Source organism: Wolffia australiana, chromosome 4 (assembly GCF_029677425.1).
Source record: "Wolffia australiana isolate 7733 chromosome 4, ASM2967742v1".
NCBI classification, from domain to species: Eukaryota; Viridiplantae; Streptophyta; class Magnoliopsida; order Alismatales; family Araceae; genus Wolffia; species Wolffia australiana.
This window is the reverse complement of record NC_135838.1, coordinates 1878946-1905429: the sequence shown is the minus strand read 5'-3', so window position 1 is coordinate 1905429 and position 26484 is coordinate 1878946. Positions and strand designations below refer to the sequence as shown.

The 26484-nt window shown below is 43.5% G+C and overlaps 1 protein-coding gene across 1 annotated transcript; it reads right to left on the bottom strand.

The window, feature by feature from the left end:
* Positions 1 to 20619: 20619 nt before the first annotated feature.
* PAP85 (cupin family protein) lies at positions 20620 to 24439 on the bottom strand. Its single transcript, XM_078573721.1, has 5 exons — positions 24237 to 24439; positions 23364 to 23444; positions 23046 to 23288; positions 20821 to 21079; positions 20620 to 20762 (listed from the first exon to the last, which is right to left on the bottom strand). Exons 1-5 carry the CDS (start codon positions 24402 to 24404, stop codon positions 20620 to 20622), a joined length of 894 nt encoding a protein of 297 aa, XP_078429847.1. The 5' UTR covers positions 24405 to 24439.
* Positions 24440 to 26484: the final 2045 nt, after the last annotated feature.

Genomic DNA, 26484 nt, shown 5'->3' with positions numbered 1-26484 from the left:
GGCCAGTCATTCAGTGGGAAAGCCTCTCATCCTCATGGAGTACCATAGGAAATTCCAACCGACAGAGTCACCAGCTTCTGAAAAATTTATATTCCACATGTATCTCTTAGCCCCTTCCTATGCTATGCAGCTACCATATCTCCAGCCACAACAGCACCATCCATTCACTGTTACCCAGAATGAAGATTGACTGGAAAGGTCCAATTAAATCTCTGATGACCATCCTTAACATGTTGCTAGAATCTTTGCAGTGATGAGATAACTGGAGTTGGACAAGGAAATGTGCCTTGGCATTTTGGTAGAAGAAGTAATTATGACCGATTGATTCTCTCCATGCCATCATCACCATTCTTAAATTCGTCTAACATGGCCCACAGTACTGTCTTGACTAACTCCCAGAACTCATTAAAGAAAAACAAAGGAAAGCTGTCCGATCCCGAAGCCCCTTCTACATTTATTCCCTTCATGGCCGCCCAAAACTCCTCTTTCGAGAAGGGTCTCACCAGCTCCACTTGATGCTCGTGTCACCCTGATTGCCCCCTACCACTCTGCCTCTGCTAACTTTGCGCCCCTTGTCTGGACAAAGTCCAAGAATGATCTGCTCAGGCTCGACCAACATTCTGTCAAGTCAAAATGTGGAAATCAACTATAACTCTTTACTCAGGGTCCTTCCAACTTTCGAACCGACTCAAAACATCCAATGCAGATAACCAATCTAAAATAAGGGAAACACTTGGTATGTTCCCCGCAGGATGTATCATTGTCTTCGACGTAATTCCAATAATGCAAACCTCAATTTGGATAGGGATGGATAGGGTCAAGAGGGAGGCGAGCAAGAGAGTTCCGGGGATGGAGAGGAGAACGTGAATGGTCCGAGGAAAGTTTCAACGGAGGAGGTAGGGATAGACCAGAGACAAGCAACCTGCAGATGCAATGAAGAAGAGGCAGTCACAGGAACGAGGATCGTAGGGGAAGAGGCGGGACATGGATGTAGCGGGGAGAAGGGACAAGAACATCCACAAGCATAATACTTTCTGTCTGCCCCTCTAAAGGGAAGGCTGTGATATTTAAAGGGAACATAGGAAGGGCAAGACATAAATGCCCCTTAATGGCCATAAGATGAAACTGTCACCGGGAGGGTCAGGGATCATATCAACACTCTACTCTGTTCTTTGGTTGACCTATACGAGAGTTGTCAAATGATTAGGCTTTAAAAATAAAAGGATGCACAAACAGGAGAATTTTCAATGTATGTTAAGACATGACAAAGAGCCCAAACGTATCTCACCATCTACTACACGCACAACTGTAAGGCCACAAAGTCAATGTAAATTGAGGGGATAGCAAAACAGATAATGCGCAGCCAGAAAAGGCAGGTCAAAGTTTCTTGTACGTCAAATTAGAGAAAGACGTGATGAGCAAAAACATAAAAAGTTCTCTGCTAAATTTGTACATGAGAATGTATTGTATGGGTTTAACAAATTTCAGAATTGACCAGAAACTCGCATCCAAAAATAATGAGTGACATTTATGAAAATAAATTGTTGGTTTCAAGAATTTATATAGCACTATATAAAATGTACCTCTCCTGCATCAGTCAAGTAACCCCCGATTACTCTAAAATCCCTTTTATAGACGAACATCAGAAGATTTATTGCACCCTGAATTATAAAAATGAACACAATTAATAAACCAACAATTTATATTTATCCAAAAGACACTTAATGTTGCAACGCTTCAAGTTTGAATAATTTGAGCTTTACCAAAAATTGATAAATAACAAAGATTTTGGAGTTCTTGTTCAAAAAAAAGGAGGGAAGATCACCCGTGGAGATCAACCTGAAATATTTTAAACAGATTGGAGGGGTCTATGAGAAGGTTCTTTTGGTGAGGCACTGGAGAGGAAGGGGGCAAGGGAGTGCCTCTTGTGGCATGGGAGATATTGTGTAGACCTATGAAGCAGGGAGGGCTGGGGATCCTTCATCTGGAATCAATGAATCTGGCATTGTTGGCCAAATGGGTGGAACGGATTATGAAGTCAACAGAGGGCCTAGTTTTCAATGTCCTGAGAGACAGATATGGCTCCAAGATAGGTTGGGAGAGGCGTTGGGCTTGTGTCAGGGGAGAATTCCCCTTTTGGAGCGGTCTACGCCAAGCGATACCTCACTTGCGGGAGTTCTTTAAGCCCAAATTGGGAGATGGGGCAAGGTTCAATTTTTGGACTGATAATTGGTCTAACCAAGGCACCATGAAGTTAAAGTTCCCAAGACTATTTGCACTAGCGAGACACCCAGAGGCCAAAGTCAGTGAGTGTTGGGACGAGGTGTGGGTCCTGTTAGTGATAGACTATCCCTCATGGGCTAATGGGCCCTATTCTATAAGCCCATTAGCCCTATTATCCTCTCTCCCTCTTAGGGTATATATACCCTTACATGTACTCTGTTCATGTTATGTCATTACCTTCTTCTTCTCTTCCCCAACATGGTATCAGAGCTCCAGAGCTCCTTCCTAGGGTTTGACATCGCCACCTATAGCCGCGCGCAGACGCACAGCACAGCCAGCGCGCGCCACAGACGACAGCAGCCGCAGCGCAGCGCCGCGCTAACGCACAGCAGCCGCAGCCCGCAGCCGCGCCAAGACGCACAGCCGCAGCTCGCAGCGCGCCAAGACACGCAGCAGCCGCAGCCCGTCGCGCCGCGCAGTCGAGGCCACCTTGAAGGCACGCCAGCTCTTCAAGCATTGCATTGAAGACCCCCTTACCGTCGACCACCCACATTATGCAGCATGGGACGTTGAGGACCAATTCATCCTCGGCTGGATGTATGCGTACACCCTGGCTCCAGATTTCCGCGACCGTCTTCCGCATCAGAAAACGGTGAAAGGCTTCTGGGATCAGGTGCGCTCCTTCTGTGGCCGGGAAAGCGACTGGTGGCATCTTTATTCCCTTGCAAGTCAGGCCAGCAATCTCCGTCAGGGGTCGTTGACGATCTCTGAATATGCACTTGCCCACAAGAAGATGTGGGATGAAGTGGATTACTACCTATCGCCCGACGATCCGACGTCCAAGACGTTCCAGAATGTACTTCTTCTGCGGATCATGGGCTTCCTCAGCGGCCTGAACCGCGAGTATGATGATGTACGTCGTCGTGCCTTGCACCGCAAGGAAGGTCCTCCTGCCCTCGAGGAGTTGGTGAAGGAGCTTCAAGAAGAGGAAAGCCACTTCCTCCTCCATGGGACTCCCTCCTCTGGCCCCCCGGGCGAGTCGACCCCGGTGCGTCACCCTCCTCCTCTCTCGGTGACCAACCCTCGTCACCCCCCCCCCTCCCGGTCTACCCTGGCCCTCCGGTGAGTCTCCTCCGACTCCCGGTGTGTCGTCTACTGCTCCTCCCGGGGAGTCCCCCATTGCTTCCGCTCCTTCTCCTGTCGATGGTGATGATCAGTTGGGGTGGCCTATTGCTCTACATAAAGGGGTCCGTCAGTGCACTAAGGCCCCCCCTCTACCCTCTCTCTCATTACCTCTCCTTTGACCGGCTGAGTCCTCCCTACCGGTTGTTCCTCACCCGCATCGAGTCAGATCCCATTCCTCGACGCTTAGCCGATGCTATCGCTTCTCCCCATTGGAAAGCGGCGATGGACGAGGAGATGCAGTCTCTCCTCAAGAACCACACGTGGGACGTCGTTCCACTACCTCCGGGCAAGAGGGTAGTGGACTGAAAGTGGATTAATGCCAAGAAGCATCATGCAGACGGTACTCTCGAACGCCTCAAGTCTCGGCTTGTGGCTCGGGGGTTCACTCAGTCCTATGGCGTGGACTACTTCGAGACGTTCTCTCCCGTGGCGAAGATTGAGACTGTCCGCTTTACGGCGCTTGCAGCGCACTTCCACCGGGCCATCCGCCAGTTCGACGTCAAGAACGCATTCTTGCACGCGACTTGACGGAGGAGGTGGACATGCAGCAACCCCGGGCTACTCACTCGGCCCCCGGCCACGCAGCCGACTACGGAAGTCCCTCTATGGACTCAAGCAGTCCCCGCGCATGTGGTTTGGGAGGTTCTCCTCTGTTCTGAAGACCGAAGGATACACTCAGAGAAATGGAGATGCCTCTCTCTTCTTCCGTCACCGTCCGACCGGTGTCTCCATTCTTGCCGTGTACGTCGACGACATCCTTATCACGGGATCTGATGCTGCCGAAGCTGTCCGCCTCAGCACTGCCTTGGCTAAGGAGTTTGAGATCAAGGCCCTAGGCCTTCTTTGCTACTTCCTTGGCCTTGAGGTAGCCTACTCCCCCCGTGGGATCTTCGTCTCGCAGCAGAAATACGCCGTCGACTTACATCGCACCGGCAGGGATGACCGACAGCGCGGTGAGCACTCCCATTGATCCCAACGTGAAGTTGGGCAAAGGAGGATTCACCGCTGACGAATTCCCACGGTATCAGCAGCTGGTGGGAAGCTCCTCTACTTGACGACACACTCGACACGACATCGCCTTCGCCGCCAACCTGCTCAGTCAGTTTATGCACTCCCACGGAGATTCACCATCAAGCCGCCCACCGGGTCCTTGCGCACTGAAGGGCTGCCCGGAAAGGGCCTGCTCTTCCTCGCAGCACTGACCGGACAGTGAAAGTCTACACCGATGCTGACTTTGCCGGCTCCGTTGTGGATCATCGGTCTACCACTGCCATCGCACGTTTGTGTTTGGCAATCTCGTCAGTTGGAAAAGTAGCAAGCAGGACAAAGTCTCCCGCTCTAGCGCCGAAGCCGAGTACCGCGCACTCGCCGATGGGGCCTCTGAGGGCCAGTGGATCTACGGCATCCTTCACGATCTTCGCGTGGAGTATGCTGGCCCGATTCACTTCTTCTGCGACAACAAGTCGACGCTCTCTTTTATTTCTAACTCTCTCTCTTTCTCTCTCTTTTCTTTCTAACTTTCTCTCTCTTTTCTTTCTAACTATCTCTCTTTTCTTTCTAAGTTCTAACTCTCTCTCTCTTTCTCTCTCTTTTCTTTCTAAGATCTAACTCTCTCTCTCTCTTTTCTTTCTAACTCTCTATCTCTTTCTAACTCTCTCTCTTTCTAACTGTCTCACTCTTTCTCTTTCTCTTTTCTTTCTAACTCTCTCACTCTCTCTCTCTCTCTTTTCTTTCTAACTCTCTCACTCTCTCTCTCTCTTTTCTTTCTAACTCTCTCTCACTCTCTCTCTTTCTTTTTTCTTTTTAACTCTCTCTCCCCTTTTCTCTTTTATTTCTAACTCTCTCTCTTTCTCTTTTATTTCTAACTCTCTCTCTCTTTCTCTTTTATTTCTAACTCTCTCTCTCTCTTTCTCTTTTCTTTCTAACTCTCTCACTCTCCCTCTCTCTGAACTCTATTTCCCTCTCTTTAAACTCTCTCTCTCTTCCACTCTCTAAACGCACTCTCCCTCTTTTTAAACTCTCTTTCCCTCGCTTTAAATTCCCTCCCTCTCTCTAAATTCTCTCTCTTCCTATCTTTAAACTCTCTCTCCCTCTCTTTAAACGCTCTCTCAATCTCTTTAAACTCTCTCCCTGTCTCTAAATTCTCTCTCTTCTTATCTTTAAAACTCTCTTTCCCTCTCTCTAAACTCTCTCTCTCTATCTTCCTCTCTTTTAACTCTTTCTCTCTCTATCCCACTCTCTTTCTCTCTCTCTCGCTTTTCCACTCTCTTTAAACTCTCTCCCTGTCTCTAAATTCTCTCTCTTCTTATCTTTAAACTCTCTTTCCCTCTCTCTAAACTCTCTCTCTCTCTGCCTTCCTCTCTTTAAACTCTTTCTCTCTCTGTCCCACTCTCTTTCTCTCTCTCACTTTTCCACTCTCTTTAAACTCTCTCCCTCTCTCTAAATTCCCTCTCTTCTTATCATTAAACTCTCGTTCCCTTTCTCCAAACTCTCTCTCTCTCTCTGTCTTTCTCTCTTTAAACTCTTTCTCTCTCTCTCCCACTCTCTTTCTCTCTCTGATCTCTCTTTTCCTCTCTTTCTCTCTCTCTTTCTGAACTCTCTTTCCTTCTCTTTAATATCTCTCTACCTCTCTCTTTTACTCCCTCTCTCTAAACTGTTTCTCTCTCTCCCTATCTTTAAACTCTCTTTAACTCTCTCTCTCCCTCTCTTTAAACTCCTTCCCCTCTCTCTAAACTCTCTCTTTCACTCCCTCTCTCTAAACTCCTCTCTCTCCCTCTATTTAAACTCCCTCCTCTCTCTGAACTCTCTTTCCCTCTCTGTAAACTCTCTCCCTCCCTCTATTTAAAATCTTTCTCCCTCTCTCTAAACTCTCTCTTTCTTTTCCTTTCTCTAAACTCTTTCTCTCTCTCCCTCTCTTTAAACTCTCTCCACCTCACTCTGAACTCTCTTTCCCTCTCTTTATACTCTCTCTCTCTCTCTCTCTTTAAACTCATTCCCCTTTCTCTAAACTTTCTCTTTCACTCCCTCCCTCTAAACTCTTTCTCTTGCTCCCTCTCTTTAAACTCTCTCTCCATCTCTCTAAATTCCCTCTTTCTCTCCCTCTCTCTAAACTCTTTCTGTCTCTCTCCCTCACCTTAAACGCTCACCTCTCTCTGAACTCTCTTTCCCTCTCTTTAAACTCTCTCTCTCCCTCTCTTTAGACTCCTTCGCCCCCTCTCTCTAAACTCTCTCTTTTACTCCCTTACTCTAAATTCTTTCTCTCTCTTCCTCTCTTTAAACTCTCCCTCCTCTCGCTGAACTCTCTTTCCCTCTCTGTAAACTCTCTCTCTTCCTCTCTTGAAACTCCTCCTTTCTCTAAACTCTCTCTTGCACTCTGTCTCTCTAAACTCTTTCTCTCTCGCCCTCTCTCTAAACTCTCTTCTCCTCTCTCTGAACTCTCTTTGCCTCTCTTTGTACTCTCTCTCTCTTTAAACTCCTCCCCCTTTCTCTAAACTTTCTCTTTCACTCCCTCTCTCTGAACTCTTTCTCTCTCTCTCCCTCTCTTGCAACGCTCTCCCCCCCTATCTCTAAATTCCCTCTTTCTCTCCCTCTCTTTAAATTCGTTCTCTCTCTCCATCTCTCTAAACTCTTTCTCTCTATATATATCTCTAAACTCTTTCTCTCTGCTTCTCTCTAAACTCTTTCTCTCTCCCTCTCTTTAAACTCTCTTTCTCCCCCTCTCTAAACTCTCTCTTTCTCTCCCTCTCTTTAAACTCTTTCTCTCTTTCCCTCTTAAAACTCTCTCCTCCTCACTCTGAACTCTCTTTTACTCTCTTTAAACTCCCTCTCTCTATCTTTAAACTCCTTCGCCCCTTCTCTAAACTCTCTCTTTTGCTCCCTCTGTCTAAACTCTTCCTTTCTCTCCCTCTCTTTAAACTCTCTCCTCCTCTCTCTGAACTCTCTTTCCCTCTTTTTAAGCTCTATCTCTCTCCCTATCTTTAAATTCCTTCTCCCCCTCTCGTTTAACTCTCTCTTTCACTCCCTCTCTGTAAACTCTTTCTCTGTCTCCCTTGAAAGCATTTTTCCTCAGTCAGTGATGAAGAAGAAGAACAATGAAGAAGGATAAAGAGAAGGAAAGAGAAGAGAGAGAGAGAGAAAACACTGACACAAGATTAAGATCGTAGCCATATAGTTAATTTTTTATAATCGTAGGCAGTATAATGTGTATAATGGATGCAACAAATCTAATCCTAGCCATTGGATCATATCTATATTTAATCCTATTTATGTGTATCGTAGTCATTATACCAGGTATAGCAGTTACAATAAAGCTAATCATAGCCGTTGGATCCTATCTATGTTGAATCCTGTCTATGTTGAAACTTATATTGAATCCTATTTATCTAATCTCTAACAAGTATAAGGGGTACGTGTCCAATTATTACTAGCTACTCTTTATAAAAGTTCCTATTGGGCTACATCAGCTCCGCGAGTTACTGACTCCTCTTCACCCCTCGTAAAGTGCAACTACCATTCGCTGACATTAAGCTGGAGTCACTGGAGTAGATATGTTTCTCTCTGGAGTGGCTTTGTTAAAGCGTCTGCCTGCTGATCCTCTCCCTTGATGAGCTTCGTTGTAATATTCTTGGAAGCAACCTGCTCACGAATAAAATTAAAATATATTTTGATATGTTTAGTTCTAGCATAAAAATTGGATTTGCCGCTAGATAAGTTACTCCAATGTTGTCACACCAGATAACTGGAGTATGAACTTGCTTAATGTTGAATTCTTTGAGAAGTGATTGAACCCGGAGAATCTCTGATGCACAGTTAGCAAGTGCTTTGTATTCCGCTTCTTTACTCGATTGTGCAACCATTGGTTGCTTCTTAGAACCACAAGAAATAAGATTTTTACCTATGTATAAAAGGAATGCACTTGTTGATCTTCTATTTATTTTATCATCTTCCCAGTCTGCATCACTAAACGCATTCAAAGTCAAACATTGATCTTTGTAAATAAAAAGGCCTTGTAAAATTGTACCCTTTAGGTATCGAAGTAAGTGTTTAAGAAATTGTCAATCACTAATTGTTGGTGGGTGCCTTTTCTGAGAGCCTCTGTTGACTGCAAATGCAATATCAAAATGTGTGAGTGCAAGATATTGGAGTGCACCAACTGTTTGTCTATATATGGTTCCATCCGTAAGTGGATCACTTGAGTCAACAGGTTCAGAGGGAATACAGGGAGTAGATGCAAGTTTACAATTTTCAATGTTGTTTCTTTCAAGAATAGAGTCAATATATTTTGATTGAGCTAAGAAATATCCATTGTTATGTTTAACGAATTCAATCCCGAGGAAATAATGTGCAGGTTCGAGATCTTTAATCACAAATTCAGTATGCAATCGTTTAAAAACATCTAAAATATCAACAGTATTTGGACCCAAAATCAGAATATCATCTACATAAATCAAAATACAAATAGGATCAGGTCATAGGTTAAAAAATAATGAAGTGTCAGTCTTTGAACTAACAAAACCAAGTTTTTATAGTTGAGAAGTAAGTTTTGTAAACCAAGCACGTGGTGATTGTTTCAAACCATACAGAGATTTGTTCAAACGACGTACATGATCAGGGAATTGTTTATCCTTAAAATCTGATGGGTGTTCCATGAAAAGTTTTTCATGTAAATCATCATGGAGGAAGGGGTTAGAGACATCTAGTTGATGTATCTTCCAGTTTTTGCTAACTGCTAAGGATATCATTAAACGAATAGTAGTGTGTTTAATGACTGGGCTAAATTTTTCATTAAAATAAAATTCTTCTTGATGGTTATATCCTTTCGCCACTAACCGAGCTTCGTATTTTTCTATGTCACCAGTGGGTTTATATTTTAATTTATAGACCCACTTGCAACCAATTAGATGAAATTTGGGATCTTGTGGAAAAAGATCCCAAGTCTTGTTTTGCATAAGCGCATTAAATTCGGAAGTGATAGCCGGCATCCAATTTGTGTCTTTGGATGCAGTTCTAAATGAAGTAGGCTTAGAGACATTGGTTTTACTATTATTTAAACACTGTGGAATTAGATATCTATTCGAACAAAAAATAACCATTAACGAGTAACAAAATCTTAGTGTCAGATGTCTTTTTTCCTTGGTTATAGATTTCTTGAAGATTTTTTACCTTCAAGAGAACATCTGATTCAGGAGTTTGATCAAAAGTTGAGAAAATCTCAGGAAATCTATTAACAAGAGCATCAGGATAATCTTTGTATGTGTTTTTAACTAGAGATGGTGATAACATGTTGAGATTTTCAATTGATTCAGAACACAATTGATCATTAGTATGATCATTTCCTAAGTGTGAATCAGGTGTAGATGGATTATCTGATGACACACTTATAAATATGGGAATAGAAGTTGTATCAGGTAGAGAGGATTTTTTTGGATGAGGACCCAAAACTCCTTTGTGTAATTGTGTTTATTGAATAAGAATGAAAAAGAATCTTCATAAAACACTACATGGCATACGATATAGAGTTTACCTGTTTGAAAAGAAAGACACCTGTAGCCGACATGCATTGAACTGTATCCCAAGAAAATGCATGTTTTTGATCTGCCTTCAAGCTTATTGTGAGCATAAGGTTTTAAATACGGATAGCAAAGACAGCCGAAAGTTCTTAAAAAAGTATAATCAGGCACATTGTTGAACAGAACTTCATATGGAGATTTATTTTTCAGTATCGGTGTAATCATACGATTAATAAGAAAAACAGATGTAGCAACTGCTTCATCCCAAAAAAAAATTTAGCATACGAGCATGCTTTAATAATGCAAATGAAGTTTCAACTATATGACAATGTTTTCTTTCAGCTGTTCCATTCTGTTCAGGTGTATGAGGACAGGGGACCCTATGAATAATCCCTTTTGTTTCAAACAGGAATTCAGAATTTGAAATTCTCCACCCCAGTCTGACTGTAAGTATTGAATTTTGGAATTTAGTTGATTTTCTACACGAGTATGAAATTCCATAAAGGTGGAAAGAAGGTCGATTTTCCTTTTAAGAGGATAAATCCGTTTATATTTACTAAAGTCATCTATAAAAACAACATAATAAGATAAACCTGAGCTTGACAACATAGGTGAAGGTCCCCATAAGTCGTATCACTTCTAAACATTTAATAGAGATATGATTAGTAGGATCAAAAGGCAACTTATGAGATTTGGCTAAATTGCAAGGTTCACATATAAAATTTCTGTCTAATTGAGAAATAGGAAGTCCGAATTTATTGAAGATTCAAACTAAAATCCGAATTCTAGACTAGGGATGCCCAAGTCTAGAATGCCAGATGTTTGATGACGCCGTTTATCCAACAAAGACAAGTTTTGCAGCATTAGGAGTTTCTAGATAGTATAGGACATCCTTAATTATCCCTTTGAGTAGACCCCATTTGGTTGCTTTGTCCTTCACAAGAAAAAAAATTCGTAAAATTCAATAAAAACTTTGTTATCTCGGGTAAATTTATGAACCAATAGCAAATTTTTTGTAATGTCAGGTACGTGTAAAATATCTTTCAAATAGAGTATTATGTTTGAAGTTGTAATCTTCGAAGAACCAACTGAAAAAAATTTCAAACCTGTACCATTACCTATGTGTAGTTGGTCATTCGGTTGGTAAGGATGTGGTTGAATCAATGCATTTCGATCTGCAATGACATGATGTGTTTCTCCACTATCTGGATACCATCTATGATAGTCTGAAGTGGTAGAAATCTAAGCTTGAGCATTTTCCTGTTGACCTTGGTTCACGATTTTTGAATTTTGAAAGTTCTTTTGTAACTCTGGACAATTTCTTGCTCTGTGCCCGAATTGAGAGCAAAGTTGACATCGAGGTTGAAATCTTTGATTTCTTCCTCTTCCTCGTCCTCTGCTTTGGAAAAAATTTCTTTTTTGACCATAGTCTTTCTTCTGATAGCTGGATCGTTGCTGATTTCTTTGAGTCTGTAGATTGTTTGCCAAAGGGGAGAAGGAATTTTTCTCATCTTCTTGCTTAAAAATCAGGAATGCTTCATGGAACTTCAGGTTAGCAACAATCTCATCCAGTTTCAGATGGTGAAGATTTGCATTGATGCTAACCACAAATTGTGAGAATGCGGATTCTAGTCCTCTTAAAAAGATATAGGTAGCAGATGACTCATTAACTGGATAGCCCATTGTTCAAGTGACTCAACCACAGTTTTAAAAGTGCTGTATGTATTTGTCTGTAGATTGTGTACCTTTCTTCATGTTGTGGAATTGTCATTGAAGCTCCATGACTCTAACTTGGTTCCATCCATTGAAGGTATTTTCCATCTTTTCCCATGCCACTCGTGAAGGCCTTACTTTACTTATGTATGGCAATACTGATTCCGAGATAGTCTGATGGAGATATCCTAAGACCTGCTGATCTATTCTCCACCATTTCTTGAATTCTGGATTTTCGATCTTATTTCCGTGGCTGGAGAAAGTTGAAATCAGCGAAGAAATTTCTCCTATAAACTTCATTAAATCATGCCCGTGTAGGATTGGAATCATGGAGCCCTTCCACGTATGGTAATTCTCGCTGTTCAGCCTTGGGTTGATTATAATTCCCGGAGGAATTGCTACTGTGACTTGTCCAGCAGTTGCTGTGCTGATTTCGTCGGTCGATCCTTCAGGAGTGACTGTTGAAGAACTTTCTCCAGCCATCTAGATCTCTGCTTCCCACTCTGATACCATGAAAGCATTTGTCCTTGCTCAGCGATCAATAAGAAGAAGAAGGAAGAAGGAAGAAGGAAGAAGAGAAGGAAAGGGAAGAGAGAGAGAGAGAGAGAGAACACTGATAGAAGATTAAGATCGTTCTTATTTCACACAGAATGTTTTAACAATGTTCGTATTTATACTATAAGGTTTGTAGTTATAATGCATAGAAAATTTGTTATAATCGTAGCCGTATAATGGGTATAACGGCTACCAAAAAGCTAATCCTAGCCATTGGATCCTATCTATATTTGATCCCATCTATGTGAATCGTAGCCATTATAATGGGTATAACGACTACAATAAAGGTAATTATTTGCGTGACACCAATGAGTATAAGGGTATGTGTCCAATTTCTCTAATCTCTGACGAGTATAAGAGGTACGTGTCCAATTATTACTAGCTACTCTTTATAAAAGTTTCTATTGGGACACATCAGCTCTGCAAGTTGCGGACTTCTCTTCACCCCTCCCTTTAAACTCTCTCCCCCCCCCCTCTCTTTAAATTCCCTCTTTCTCTCCCTATCTCTAAATTATTTCTCTCTCTCCCTCTCTCTAAGCTCTTTCTCTCTCTCCCTCTCTCTAAACTCTCTCTTTCTCTCCCTCTCTCTAAAATCTTTCTCTCTCTCCCGCTCTTTAAACTCTCTCCTCCTCTCTCTGAACTTTCTTTCCCTCTCTTTAAACTCCCTCTCTCCCTCTCTTTAAACTCCTTCTCCCCCTCTCTCTAAAATCTCTCTTTGACTCCCTCTCTCTAAACTATTTTTCTCTCTCCCTCTCTTTAAACTCTCTCCTCCTCTTTTTAAACTATTTCTTTCCCTCTCTTTAAACTCCTTCTCTGCCTCTCCTAAACCCTCTATTTTACTCCCTCTCTCTAAAATCTTTCTCACCCTCCCTCTCTTTAAACTCTCTCTAAACTCTATCTTTTTCTCCCTCTCTCTAAACTCTTTATCTCTCTCCCTCGCTCTAGCCTTTCTCTCTCTCCCTCTCTTTAAACTCTCTCCCCCCCTCTCTCTAAACTCTGTCTTTCTCTCCCGCTCTCTAAACTCTTTCTCTCTCGCCCTCTTTCTAAACTCTCTCTCTCTCTCTATCCGTCTCGGTAAACTCTCTCATCCCCTATCTCTAAAATCTCTCTCTCCCTCTCCCTCTCTGTAAACGTGTTCTCTCTCTATCTCTAAAGCTTCTCTCTCCCTATTTCTAAACTCTCTCTCCCCCTCTCTTTGAACTCTCTCTCCCCATCTCTAAACTTTTTCTCTCTCCAAATCTCTAAACTTTCTGTCCCTCCAAATCTCTAAACTTTCTCTCTCTCCCTTTCTCTCGATTTCTCCTCTGTTGTCTGCTTCATGCTAGAGCTGTTGGACAGATGATGGATCATCATCCGTACGTTCAAAAACTGTCAGTCTTCGTCGTCCAGAGCGATGAACGAATGACTGAATGAAGAGCTTTCACCCGTCATCGGTCATCCATCATTTGTGGCAGATAACTGATGACAGAAATGATGAATGGATGACCGATGATTTTTTTGGATGACGGAATAGTGAAGAGACATTAGTAAAAAATACAAAAGCTATTTATTCGATTATTCTAGATGGGTGCTTGAAGCGAAGACAGGGACGGGGACGACTGAGGATGGGGTGGACGACCGCTGAGGATGAGTGAACAATTGTCGAGATGGAGGATGGGGACAACAACAAGCAAGGAGGGGAATGATGACTGCCAAGGGCAGGGACGACAACCCTCAAGGGCGGGATGGTGAATGCCGAGGGCGGGGATAGGGACTCCAAAGGAGAAGGAAAGTGACAAGCGAAGATGGGGACGGCAAAAACTGAGGACGGGTGGACGGCTGCCGAGGATGGAGATGGGGACGAGGACAACCGACGAGGGGAACGATGATAGCCGAGGGCGGGGACGACGACCATCGAGGGCAGACGACAAACGCTAAGGATGGGTAGAGGACGAGAACGGCGACAAGCATTGATGGAGATGAGGCGACCAAGGACCGAGTGGACGGCCACAGAGGATGGTCAAAGGACAACTGAGGACAGGGTGGATGACCGCCGAGGGCGGGTGGACGACTGCTGAGGACAGTGACAGGGATGACGACAAGCGAGAAGGGGAATGATGACAGGTGAGGGTGGGGATGACTAGGCATCGGGGATCAGATCGGATTGTTCGAATCTTGATCAACAGATTCGAATGAACAAAAGCCGATTCGAAAGATTTGTTCGAATCTTTCGATCGAACAGACCCTTTGTTCGTGTTTGATCGAAAGTTTCGAACGAACAATTTGGTTCATTCGTGTTCGACTTCCATTTGTTCGACCTTGTTCGTGTTGGAATTCATGGTGATGAAGAAGAAGTTGAGGAGATGGAAGAGAGAGAGAGAGAAGGAGAAGAGAGAAGACAAGAACAGATAGATGAAGATCGTTCTTATTCCGCAATTTTTCCAACTCTACATCGGTTCTTATTTATATTACATATAAAATAGTTTGAGTTGCATCCGTCCATATATCCGTTATAACAGATATGTAACGGATAGAAGGCGGCTCAATCTCTACCGTTATAACAGATGGGTACACCGATCTTAACCGTTTGATCGGTGTGCTCATCCGTTATAACAGAATCCCTCAGTTCAATCTCATCCGTTATAATGGATTGGGTGCACTGATCACAGCCGTTGATCAGTGCTGTAGTCCCTTTGATTATAACGGATATCTCCCATTTAATCCTAGTCGTTATAATAAGATGGGTCCACCGATCCCTGTTGTTCATCATGTCGTGGACCCATCTTCTTACAACAGTTATGTCAACACTTAATCTCTACCGTTATAACTATCTACGATTTGATCCTGGCCGTCTATGTTTGATCCTGATCTATCTTTGAACTTACATTGATTCCTATATTCTAAGTCTCTAACGAGTATAGAATATTATCCCATTCTACTAACTAATCTTGATTAACATCCTAACAGGAGCGTTGGCGTAGAACGAGTAAAACTCCTCCGCTATCAGTTCGAACAAGTTCGAACAATTTCGATCAAATGGCCAGCGACTGCCAGCAACTCTCTCTGGCAGCCACTGGCACCTCTGGCGGTCGCTGGCGGCCGCTTGCCGGCGCTAGTGGCCACTGGCCGGCGCTGGCGGCGGCTGGATGGTCGCTGGCTGGTGCTGGCGGCCGCTTGCAGCGGTGGCGGCCGCTTGTCGGCGCTAGGGGCCACTGGCCGGTGCTGGCGGCGGTTGGATGGTCGCTGGCTGGTGCTGGCGGCCGCTGGCAGGCGCCGGCGGCCGTTGGCCAGCGCTAGCTGCCGCTGGCCGACGCTGGCGGCCGTTGGCTGGTGCTGGGCTGCCGCTGGCTGCCGTTGGGCGCAGCTGGGTGGCGCTTACCGCCGCTGGGCGCCGCCGGATTCGAACATTCGATTCGATCCGATTCAAACAACGTGTTCGAATCAGATCTTATTCGAACATCCGATCCGAACAGCCACCTTGTTCGAACAATCCAATCCGAACAGATGCTCAAATAGGGTTCGGATCGGATTTGAACGGGGCAGATCGTTGTTTGGATTTGATCGTTCAAATGCCCGATCCGATCGAACATTCGAACGATCTGTCCGAATCCCCGAAGCCTAGGGATGACAACCATCGAGGGCAAGGATGGCGAACGCTTAGGACGGGGACGGGGACCGCCGAGGATGCAGCTGACAACTGTCGAGTAGTGTTCGCCCAACCGAGATCCGTCTGTCATCCGGTATCGGACAACCGATATCCGATATCCGAGAAAAAATGGGACGGTGTCGGATATCGGATATCGGTCGATATCTGTCTAGAAGGGGTTTAGACGGATATTGGTATCAGATATCGGGGGGTGAGGACTAATACGGTATCAGATACCGGATATCGGTTTTTCGAGATTCGAATTTCGGAGGCGGATACCGGATGCAGGATATCGGTTTTTGATATCCGGACATCGGAACCAGTATCCGGATATAGGAACCAGTTTCGACCGATAAAAATAAACTGTGTTTCACATTCCACCTTTTAGTTTAAATCGCATTGTATGGTTTTCGATTTATGATCAGTGCCCATAAATATCTAGTGTGCAATTTTTTTTTCCCTCCATATGGGATAACAGGATTCAAAGTTAATGTAAACTCTGAATCCCGTTATCCCACATGGAAGAGAATAGAAAATTTTCTCTGTATAAATTAAATGAGGACGATAAATTATTTAATATTAAAATAATGTTTTTATCTATTATCGCTATATTTTAAGTGTTATATATATAATATTTAATTAATGACTACACCGTCCAATAAAGAGAAACAAAATTTTCTATATCTTTCCATATGGGATAAAGAGATTCCGAGTTTAACACAAAACCCGAATCCTTCTATCCCATATGGAAAAAATTAAAAATCTGCAACTGTATATAATAGTTGAGATGTATGACCAAATAGAAATCTCTTCACATTCACCCATGCCCATGTTATCTATGCGAAATGCGGGATATCTAATAAATAAAGTTATTTTTATTATAATTCGATGCGGATATCGGTTTTCGATATTCGCATCCGATATCTGATACCGTCATCTGCCCCGTTGAGACGGAGACGGATGCTGGCATCGAGACGGATATCGGTATCGGATATCGGCACTGTAGCAACTGATATCTGATACCGATATCCGGTATCCAGATATCAAAAAAAATGGATACCGGAAAATGCCTTTCCGGTATCTGATACAGCATCCGTCTCGATACCGGCGTCCGGTACCGGTATCGGGACGGGTGAACACTACTGCCGAGGATGGGGATGGGAAGATCAAGGATGTGGTGCATGACCATCGAGGATGGGTGGACGACTACCGAGGACAAAGACGGGTACGATGATAAGTGAGGAGGGGAATGAGGACCACTGCTGCCAGAGACAGGGACCACGGAATGTTTGATAAATATTGTGGAACTTAAATAATTGGCATAAAATTATCAAATTTTTATAAATGAAAACATGTATTACGCCCGACGAAACAGAAAAAAGGTCCAAATGTGGAGGATCTCCTGCTTATATGACTTCTCGTAGAAGCTTGATGTTCATGCTTCGCTCGTGGAAGGACGTTGCGAGAACCAAAATAAGTAGAGTTAGATTTAAATTAAAATTTTGAGAAGTCATTAGAGGACTAATTGTCTCATTCATGTTTTCAGATGTAGAGATGTCATTTTCATCGCCGGATGAGGTTGTTGATCTCACACCAGTGACCATCCACCATTTCAGAGAGCGTTCACTAGCTTCAGTCAGAGGCTCATTAATGTAGGCATCCAAATCTTGTTTGGGTCCTACTTTTGGCTTAGATTTGATGTTAGATTTTGCCTGCTTCATTGCCTTTGCAATTGCAGGAGTATGTTGGTGACTACATCTAGACTCGTGCACTTCCATGGGATTGGGATGGTCATCATGAGTACATAAATTATGGAGACAAAAATCGCAGGTACACAATGGAGTCTTCAAGGCTTTGAGGCTCAATCAAAGCTATCTTCATTTATGGATCAAGAAGTGTTGCTGCTGCGACGCATTCATTGTAGTGTATGATAGTCTCATATTTGTCAAAGTTAATCTTCATGGCCTCATATGATAGTCCCTTTATGAGCTCGGTAACATCTCCATCACGACAAAAATACCATCGTTGTTGAATCGATCCATGACATCACTGAGGTGATCTGATACAGTCTTGATCACGACAAGCACGATAGTTGTAGTGACAACCTTTGAACTACTTATGAAGTTAGTTGCCTCGAGAAACACCGATAATATGTTGCAAAAATCATCAAAGATAGCCTACTCATGAACATCAATGCTATAATTCTGTGTGCTCGTTGAGATGAGTGCACTGGCCATTTGATCGAGAACATCTCGTTTATTTATGGCACCGCGCAACATAGAGTATGTTGAGTTCCACCTTGTTGGGCAATCTAGAAGGTCTTTGTTGTGGTTTGGCATTGCAAGAAGCTTGCATATCTGGATGTAGCTTGCCCTCTTTTGAGGTGAACGAGAGATAGCCTTTATAAGTTCGTGAACTTGAGCCATGCCTTCCCAAGGGAGGTCTTGCTACATCAATATCATGTGTCAATTGGCTCTCACTTCATCCCACACACACACTACTTTATTTCCGTTGGTGTCATGCGAAGGCTTTTTAGGCCTGCCTACACAATCAAGTTCAAGACATGTACCATACATGGCAAATGTCGATCAACACTAAATGTGGGATTCATAGGCTAAAAATTCTCGCCAGACCATTGTCGTGTTGTTTGCAGCGTTGTCGGTAGTGACAGAAGAGACCTGCATGTTAGTGGAAATTTAGATATTTATGGTAATAAAAATGTCGGCGGTGACAAGTATCTATGGGATAACCCTTAGAAGATACTTAATAACCCTTAGAAGATATTAGTGTAAAAAAAGTTACTAGAAAGAAAATAAATCCCTAATGGCCACTGTTCCTCGGCAACGACGCCGATTGATAATCTCAATTTTAGGGTTAAAATTTGTCGTTGGTGATTGAGATTATTCAATAAAAATATATTTAACCGTACTTAAAAATACTTAGTTAGTGATGAGTACAGATCGTCTCCACAGGGAACGATGATTAAGGAATTACTTTCTTAAACTAGTGATGATCAATGAGCGATCGACAAAAACGCAATTCAAGGATATGAGCGAGTGATATCGATTAAGTTAATTTATATGTAAAGTTAACTAAAATAAAAGAGTAAGTGATTGTGACGGACACGATAATGAACAATTGTATGAATGAGGATAGTGGTTGGATATGGAATAGCACGATGACAAGGATGGAGAGATGAGAGAACGTGTTTCATTATCACCGTTTCATTATGAAGTGATAAATGAAACGGTGATAATAAAAAACTATACCTATGATAACGATGATGTTGGGAGATAAACAATGTAAGGCGAAGACACTTACCTCAGATCCTTACGTTCCACCAGGATCACGGCGATTTGCGAAGGTAAGCTCCCCCTCTTCTCTTTTGTCTCTTCCCATACACCCAATACACCAAGAACACTCTTGATGGATCTCAAAACTCACTCTCTTTCAATCAGCCCACAAAAGTGGGAAGCAAGTTCAAGATGGTTTTTATAATGATCCAGGCCTCTATTTAAAGATTAGAGGGTATGGATAGAAAGAGGAGGGGAAGATGAAAAGTTATGGCCGTTGGAAGTTGAAGCAATCCTAGCCTTTAATTTCTTCTCTCTCCTCATCAATGTCATCAGTTTGTGCCTGTTAAGAAGTCAAAGCACTTGGTATTCTGTAGCTTTTCGTATTCTGTGGCTTTTCATATTCCATGCATTTTTGTATTCTGTGGTTTTTCATATTCCATGACTTTTCGTATTCCGTTGCTTTTCGTATTCCGTGACTTTTCATATTCAGTGCCACATGTACATGTCAAAAGGATAAACAACAAAGAAAAAATCTCTTTCTCAACGCTGACGTGGCGGCGCATCCGCACGCCACGTCACAATATGCCATAAAAAAAACCAAAATACTTAAAATTTCATATTAAATCAAATAAAAGCCCAAAAAATACGTATAAATATGTATTTTGAATCATAAAAATCATATCTTTACAAATTTAACATCCAAAAATTCCAGAAAAATCATATTATTTCTCAAAAAATTATATTCTTTTAGAATATACTATTAGAAAAATTCTAAAAATATAAAAATTCAGAAATTTGTTCTAAAAATAGATTTAATCATCTTAAGCTTGATAACATGCAAATATGAGTAATTTAATACATTAAGACGCATAAATATAATGATATAAGGCACTAAAAATGCATGTTATCAATCAGCTAGTTCACCTCGAATGGAATCTTCTCATGAGATGGGTTGCAAGAGGCGGGCGACAACACCAAGCCATAGGCGACGGCCGAAAGCAGCGGGCCATGGCGACCGGAGCCGGTGCTGAAGGCAGCGGGAGGAAGAAATACCGTATGTGGGACCACAGGAGGGCGAAATTATACAAGTTATATTCTAAGTTTTATTCTTAAGTTATATAAGTTAGATTTTTAAAAAAGGATGTGTTCTGTCATCTTTTTGTGTCTGTCATCAGTTCTGTTTTCTATAGTAGATGAATGACACAACGGGACTGATGGCAGAAGTGTGACGATGACGACTTAAAGTGGGATGACTGAAGAGAGGTCCATTTAGTCCAGTTCAGTCCATCCAACATATGTCCAACAGATCTAATGTGCGCCATTTTCCCCATCACTATCAACTTCGGATAAACCATCTCATCACAAACATAGACTGCCTGCACCACTACTCCCTTACTATATATAGCATGATGTGACGACCAAATTCTAAACTCTCTCCAAGTTCCCTCTCTCTACGTCCGTCACAAACATACACCATTTTCCATCTTTTGTTTGTCTGTGCAGGTTGAGGGTGCTATGCTGACTGCCACGCGCCAGGGCCTTGCATGAAGACAGACTGCTTCTGGGCGTTCAAAACATCATCGATCTCCCTCAACGGCACTCCAAAGGAAAGCTCCTTGGCCTCATCCTCCAACTTCTTCAACGCTCCATTTCCCCCTGGAACAACAGCTCAGGTAACATCCCGCCTCAAAGAAAAAGCAAATAATCTCCTCACCAGTTATATAAATGCGGCGGTTGTTCCCGGCCTGGAGGCCAAAGCAGAGGATTTGAAGGCCTTCCGTCGTGCCGGCCACCGTCACCACTGGCTGGCCAGCAGGGATGACGAAGACGTCACCGGTGGACACCTTTGCCGCCACCCTCTTGTAATCCCCGCTTTCGTGGCATGGCCAGGCCATCTCCACGTACCCCTCTCCACCCACCACAAACGCTATCTTCGTCGCCCTCGTGTTGTACGATGGCGCCACCATCCCTCCCTGTCAGGTACGCGACCAAGTTTATTTCTTATAAATAAAATACCAAATCTAGATAAAATATTGTCATCGTCAAAACATATCTTTTCTGAATTTTTATTTACAGTGTAATGGTGTATTTATTAAACTATGTGACGTCCTTCGACTGTTGACGTCAACCAACCGTCATTTCTACTGAATTGTGTGTCGACGTCAACGTCAGCAAGTTTTATTATCATCTATCATGTGAATTGGATGTCATCATCCTCTCCCATAAGTCTAGTGTTCCCCCTTCCAAATCAAATGGAGGAAATTTCAGATACCAGATGAAATGGTGTTGTCGAGGTCAGGACATGACAATTTATATGTATCGTCATCCAACCCCTGATATGTTAACCAAATCCTAAGTAGTGATAGATACAGCAGTGATAGATAACCGTATCAGTAAAGTAGCAAAGTAAGGGTCAGGATACGAGAGATGCCTGTAATGGATACCATCATCCGTCCATTTTGACAAGAAAAGATGTGAATGTCTGTATTAGATATTGGTACTGCAGTAACAGATATCGTAATCCAACCTCTGAGGTGTTGTCATCCAAATCCTGAGATATATAGGGATGCCAATATGGGGATGGATAACAATATCATTACTGTAGCAACTGATATACTACTTTTCAGGTGTGGGGGATGTTGGTACCCGACATCATCATCCATCCATTAAGACGAGAAAAGATGATGATATCAGTATCGGATATTGGTACTGCAGCAACCCATATTGTCATCCAACCCCAGAGGTGTTGTCATAAAAATTTAGGGACGAAGACCGATGCTGATATTGGGTCCGATAACAATATCAGTTATGTAGCAACCGACATAGTAAGGGTCAGGGTGTAGGGGATGCCAGTACCGTAAATCATCATCGAGGAATAATGGTATTGGATATTGGTACCGCAGAAACTGATATTGCCATGCAACTCCTAAGATGAAGAAAGATGCTGATATCAGCCCGAATAATGGTAAGGACAGATATTGGGAATTTCCCATTTCTGATATCGGATATAGGCCTTGACATTTTGGACCGGGGACCAGTCGGACCAGACCGAGCTAGGACCGAACAAGACCGGAACGGAGGTGGACCGAACATCAGGTAAGGTTTAGGTCCATGCCAAAAAACTGAACCGGACCAGACCCTGTGCCACACACTACCCATCACCCTCCGCGTCGACCTTTCCGTCACCTGCCTCAAGCGCTCATCGCCGCTGCTTCACGCGCACAACGCCTCTGCCACCCCCCGGCTCCTCCGCCATCCCACGTACCGGACCGAACTTAATGTACAGTTTAGGTCCATGACAGAAAACCGGACCGGACCGGACTGTCAAAGCCTAATCAGATATATCCTGATATGGCCATCTGATATTCACATCTCTTTCTAGATAACCAGTCTAATCTCCTATCACTCTCTTTCTCTTCTCTCACCCTCTATCCTGCCTTTATATTTACATTTATCTGTACCCATATCTCTCTCTAAATCACCAGCGTATTCTCCTCTCTCTCTCTTCCCTCACACTCTATTCTACCTTTATACTTTGATCTATCTCCATCACATCCTTTACCCATATTTCCTCTCTCTCTCTCTCTCTCTCTCTCTCTCTCTCTCTCTCTCTCTCCCTCTCTCTCACACACACACACACACACACACACACACACTCTACCTTTAAATTTACGCCTATCTCCATCCCATCCTGTACCCATATCTCTCTCTAGGTCACTACCCTAATCTCTCTCTCTCCTCTCTCTCTTCCTCTATTCAACCTTTATACTTGGATCTATCTCCATCCCATCCTGTTCCCATATTACTCTCTAGCTCACAAGCCTAATCTCTCTCTATTCTACCTTTATACTTACATCTATCTCTATCTCATCCTGTTCACATTATATGATTTACAAAGTAAATAAATAAAATTAAAATGAAGATCGAGTGGGGTCTTACAGCGGTGATGTTGGCCAGAGAGACGTCGGCGTCTAGTTCCCGTAGATGGGAGTACCCTTCAGCGGAGACCTCATACAACTGACCGTGCGCGTTGGAGAAGGAAGGCTTCTGCGAGAGAAGTGGAAAGGAACGCCGTCTCTCCTCACTTTGGTAAGTTATTGACGTAATCTGTTCTTCCGTAGCTTCAACGAAAACTCCCTTCTTCTGCTTCCCAAGAATCCTCTCTAGTTCTTCTTTCCGGCTCTGCATATGGTATTATTATTATTATTATTTAGTAAGTTCACTGAAAAAACAGTAAATAAAGAGAGCGAAATTGACGTTGAATGCGGCTTCTAATGTTTTCTCGCTGAAGGCTCGCAGGAAGGATTCTGGTTCCACGCCTCCAGCGCCGAAGAACTCCTACGAACAAAAGGTCATTAATCAATATTACACTTTCTTTTTTAATTTCACCGGTATTTCTATCTCTAGCTCGATGATAATCTAGGTCTTTGTCTGTACAAGTATGATCATCTCCACATCTCTATATCTTTATCCATTTCTTTATGTGTAACATTCTCTTTATCTCAGTATCCGATATCCCCATCTCAGTTTCTCTCTCTATCCCTGTAAATTTAACATCTATCTTCGTCCACCGTTTATACCCAACGCTAAGGTTCTCTGTATTCATATCTTCCTCTATCTCTATCACTTTCTATTTTTTGTCACTCTATCTCCGCCTCTATTCTACTTTTATATTTACAGCCATTTCTATCTCATTCGGTACCAATATCTCTCTCTAGATCACCAGCCAAATCTCCTGTCTCTCTCTCTGTCTCTCGTCTCACCCTCTAATTCTACCTTTATACTTGCGTCTATCTCTATCTCTATCTCATCCTGTACCCATGTCTCTCTCTAGATCACCTGCCTAATCTCCTATATATATATATATATATATATATATCTCGTCTCACCCTCTAATTCTACCTTTATACTTACGTCAATCTCTATCTCTATCTCATGTAGTACCCATATCTCTCTCTAGATCACCTGCCTACTTTCCTTTCTCACTCTCTCTCGTCTCACCCTCTATTCTACCTTTTTACTTGCATCGATCTCAATCTCCATCTCATCCAGTACCCATATCTCTCTCTAGATCATCAGCCTAATCTCCTATCTCTCTCTCTACATCACCAGCCTAATCTCTCATCTCACCCTGTATTCTCCGTCAACGCTGGAGACGGGCTTCAAGAGAACCGCCACGTGGAGCTCCTCCCGCGCGTCCACGTTGACCAGGTACGCCACCGTGCCAGCCGGGACCCACATCACATCCCCCGCCGCAATCCCACGTGTCTCCCCTCCCATCCCGCCACGTGGCACCATCCCGACCGCTCCCCTCCCTAGCGATCCCAGCTGACGTCAGCCACTCCACGTCAACAAGACCTACTTCAAAGAACTTAACCGGCTAACCGGCTAACCTTGGATGACGTAGAGGAGCTCGTCGGCGTCCCAGTGGCTGGGCAGGGCGACCGCCCGCGACCGCACCGCGAGCAGACCCAACCTGAACCGGCCGGCCGGACCGGCGCGGAGCTCCGGCCGGGTAGAGAACCGGTCCAGCACTCTGAAGCTGCCCTCGGGGGACTTAGCCGTGTAGGCGAAGCTATCCCCCGAGAAGAAGAAGGGCTTGGATGACGCCCCCCGGACGAACGCGATGACGGTTAGCCACGCCAACAGTGTAAACCCCATTATGGTAAGTTTCTACTTTGCATGATCTTCGGATATGCGCGTATTTATAGGCCTCGGAGATGGTTCATGCGGAGAAACGTGGGTAGACAGGTGGTGGGCTTGGCTCGGCCACGGGTCCTTTCGGCGACGTCCTGGTGACGCGTCATCCGTGAGTAATTCATATTTTCCTTATTTTTATGTTATGTTTTGTTATTTTTTTCTAATGTTAATCCGGTTGAGGGTAATTTATGCCGGCTTCGTCTTTGGAGTTAGTTTGGATGGATGACGGATAAGGGGACGGAATGGACCGAGAGGTGGTCAGTCTTTTGTTTCTCTCTCATCATTTTTACAGTCTTGACCGTCATCGAAGGATGACGGATGACGTGACGGAATGTGCCTAGAGTTCAGTCGTTTGTTTCTCTACCGTCATTGAATGGATGACGGATGACCTGACGGAATGGGCCTAGAGTTCAGTCGTTTGTTTCTCTCCCATCATTTTTACAGTCTTGACCGTCATTGAATGGATGACGGATGACAAGACAGAATAGACCGGGAGTTCAGTTGCCTGTTTCCCTCCCATCATTTTTATACTCTTGATCGTCATCAAATGGATGACGGGTGATGGGACGGAATGGGCCGGGAGTTCAGTCGTCCGTTTCCCTCCCATCATTTTTACAGTCATAACCGTCATGCAGATGGATGACGGGTGACGGGACGGAATGGGCGGGGAGTTCAGTCATACGTTTCCCTCCCATCATTTTTACAGTCATAACCGTCATGCAGATGGGTGACGTATGACGGGACGGAATGGGCAGGAGTTCAGTCATTCGTTTCTCTCCCATCATTTTTACAGTCATAACCGTCATGCCGATAGGTGACGTATGACAGGACGGAATGGGCAGGAGTTCAGTCATTCGTTTCTCTCCCATCATTTTTACAGTCGTGACTGTCATGCAGATGGATGACGTATGACGGGACGAAAATGCATGGTAGTTAAATTTTGTGTTCCTTCTCGCCATTTTTACAGATGAAGGATGACGGATGATAGGAGGGAATGAATGGGGATGAAGAATGATGGATGATGGTCATTTTCAGTCATCCTTTCCGTCCAATCATTGTTACAGTCTTGATCGTCATCTGGATGAAGAATGACGGATGTTGGTACAAAAAGGGACGGTTAAGTCAACTGTTGCATCCTGTCATTTTACCATCTGACTGTCATCTGGATGAAGGATGACAGATGTCGGGACGAAGAGGGATGTTAGGTTCAGTCATCCGTTCCGGTCCATCCCGTCATTTTACCATCTTGACCATCATCCAGATTAAGGATGATGGGACAAAAATGGGTGGTTATTCAGTCGTCCGCTCTGTCCCATCATTTTGACAGCCTTGGCCGTCATCCAGATGATGGATGAAGAATGATGAGATGGAATGGGAAAGTGGTTAAGTCGCCAGTTAAGGGAATTACTTGTCTTCTTGACCATCATTTTGTCCTCGTCAGTGTTCCGTCATCAGACCTATTTAGTCATTCGTCTGTAACAAAGAATCGGGATGACATAAATGCCTTACGTTTTAGATGTGAATAATGTAGCTACCTGTTGTGAGTAATGCTCTGATTTTGATTTGAGGTAGTCCTTAGTGTTCTTCATCTGTCATGACTTCAAAATGTAAGACGCCACGAAGTGAATGATAAGGCGTAGAGTTTGATGTGTGATGTTTACATTGATTAGTTATCAAT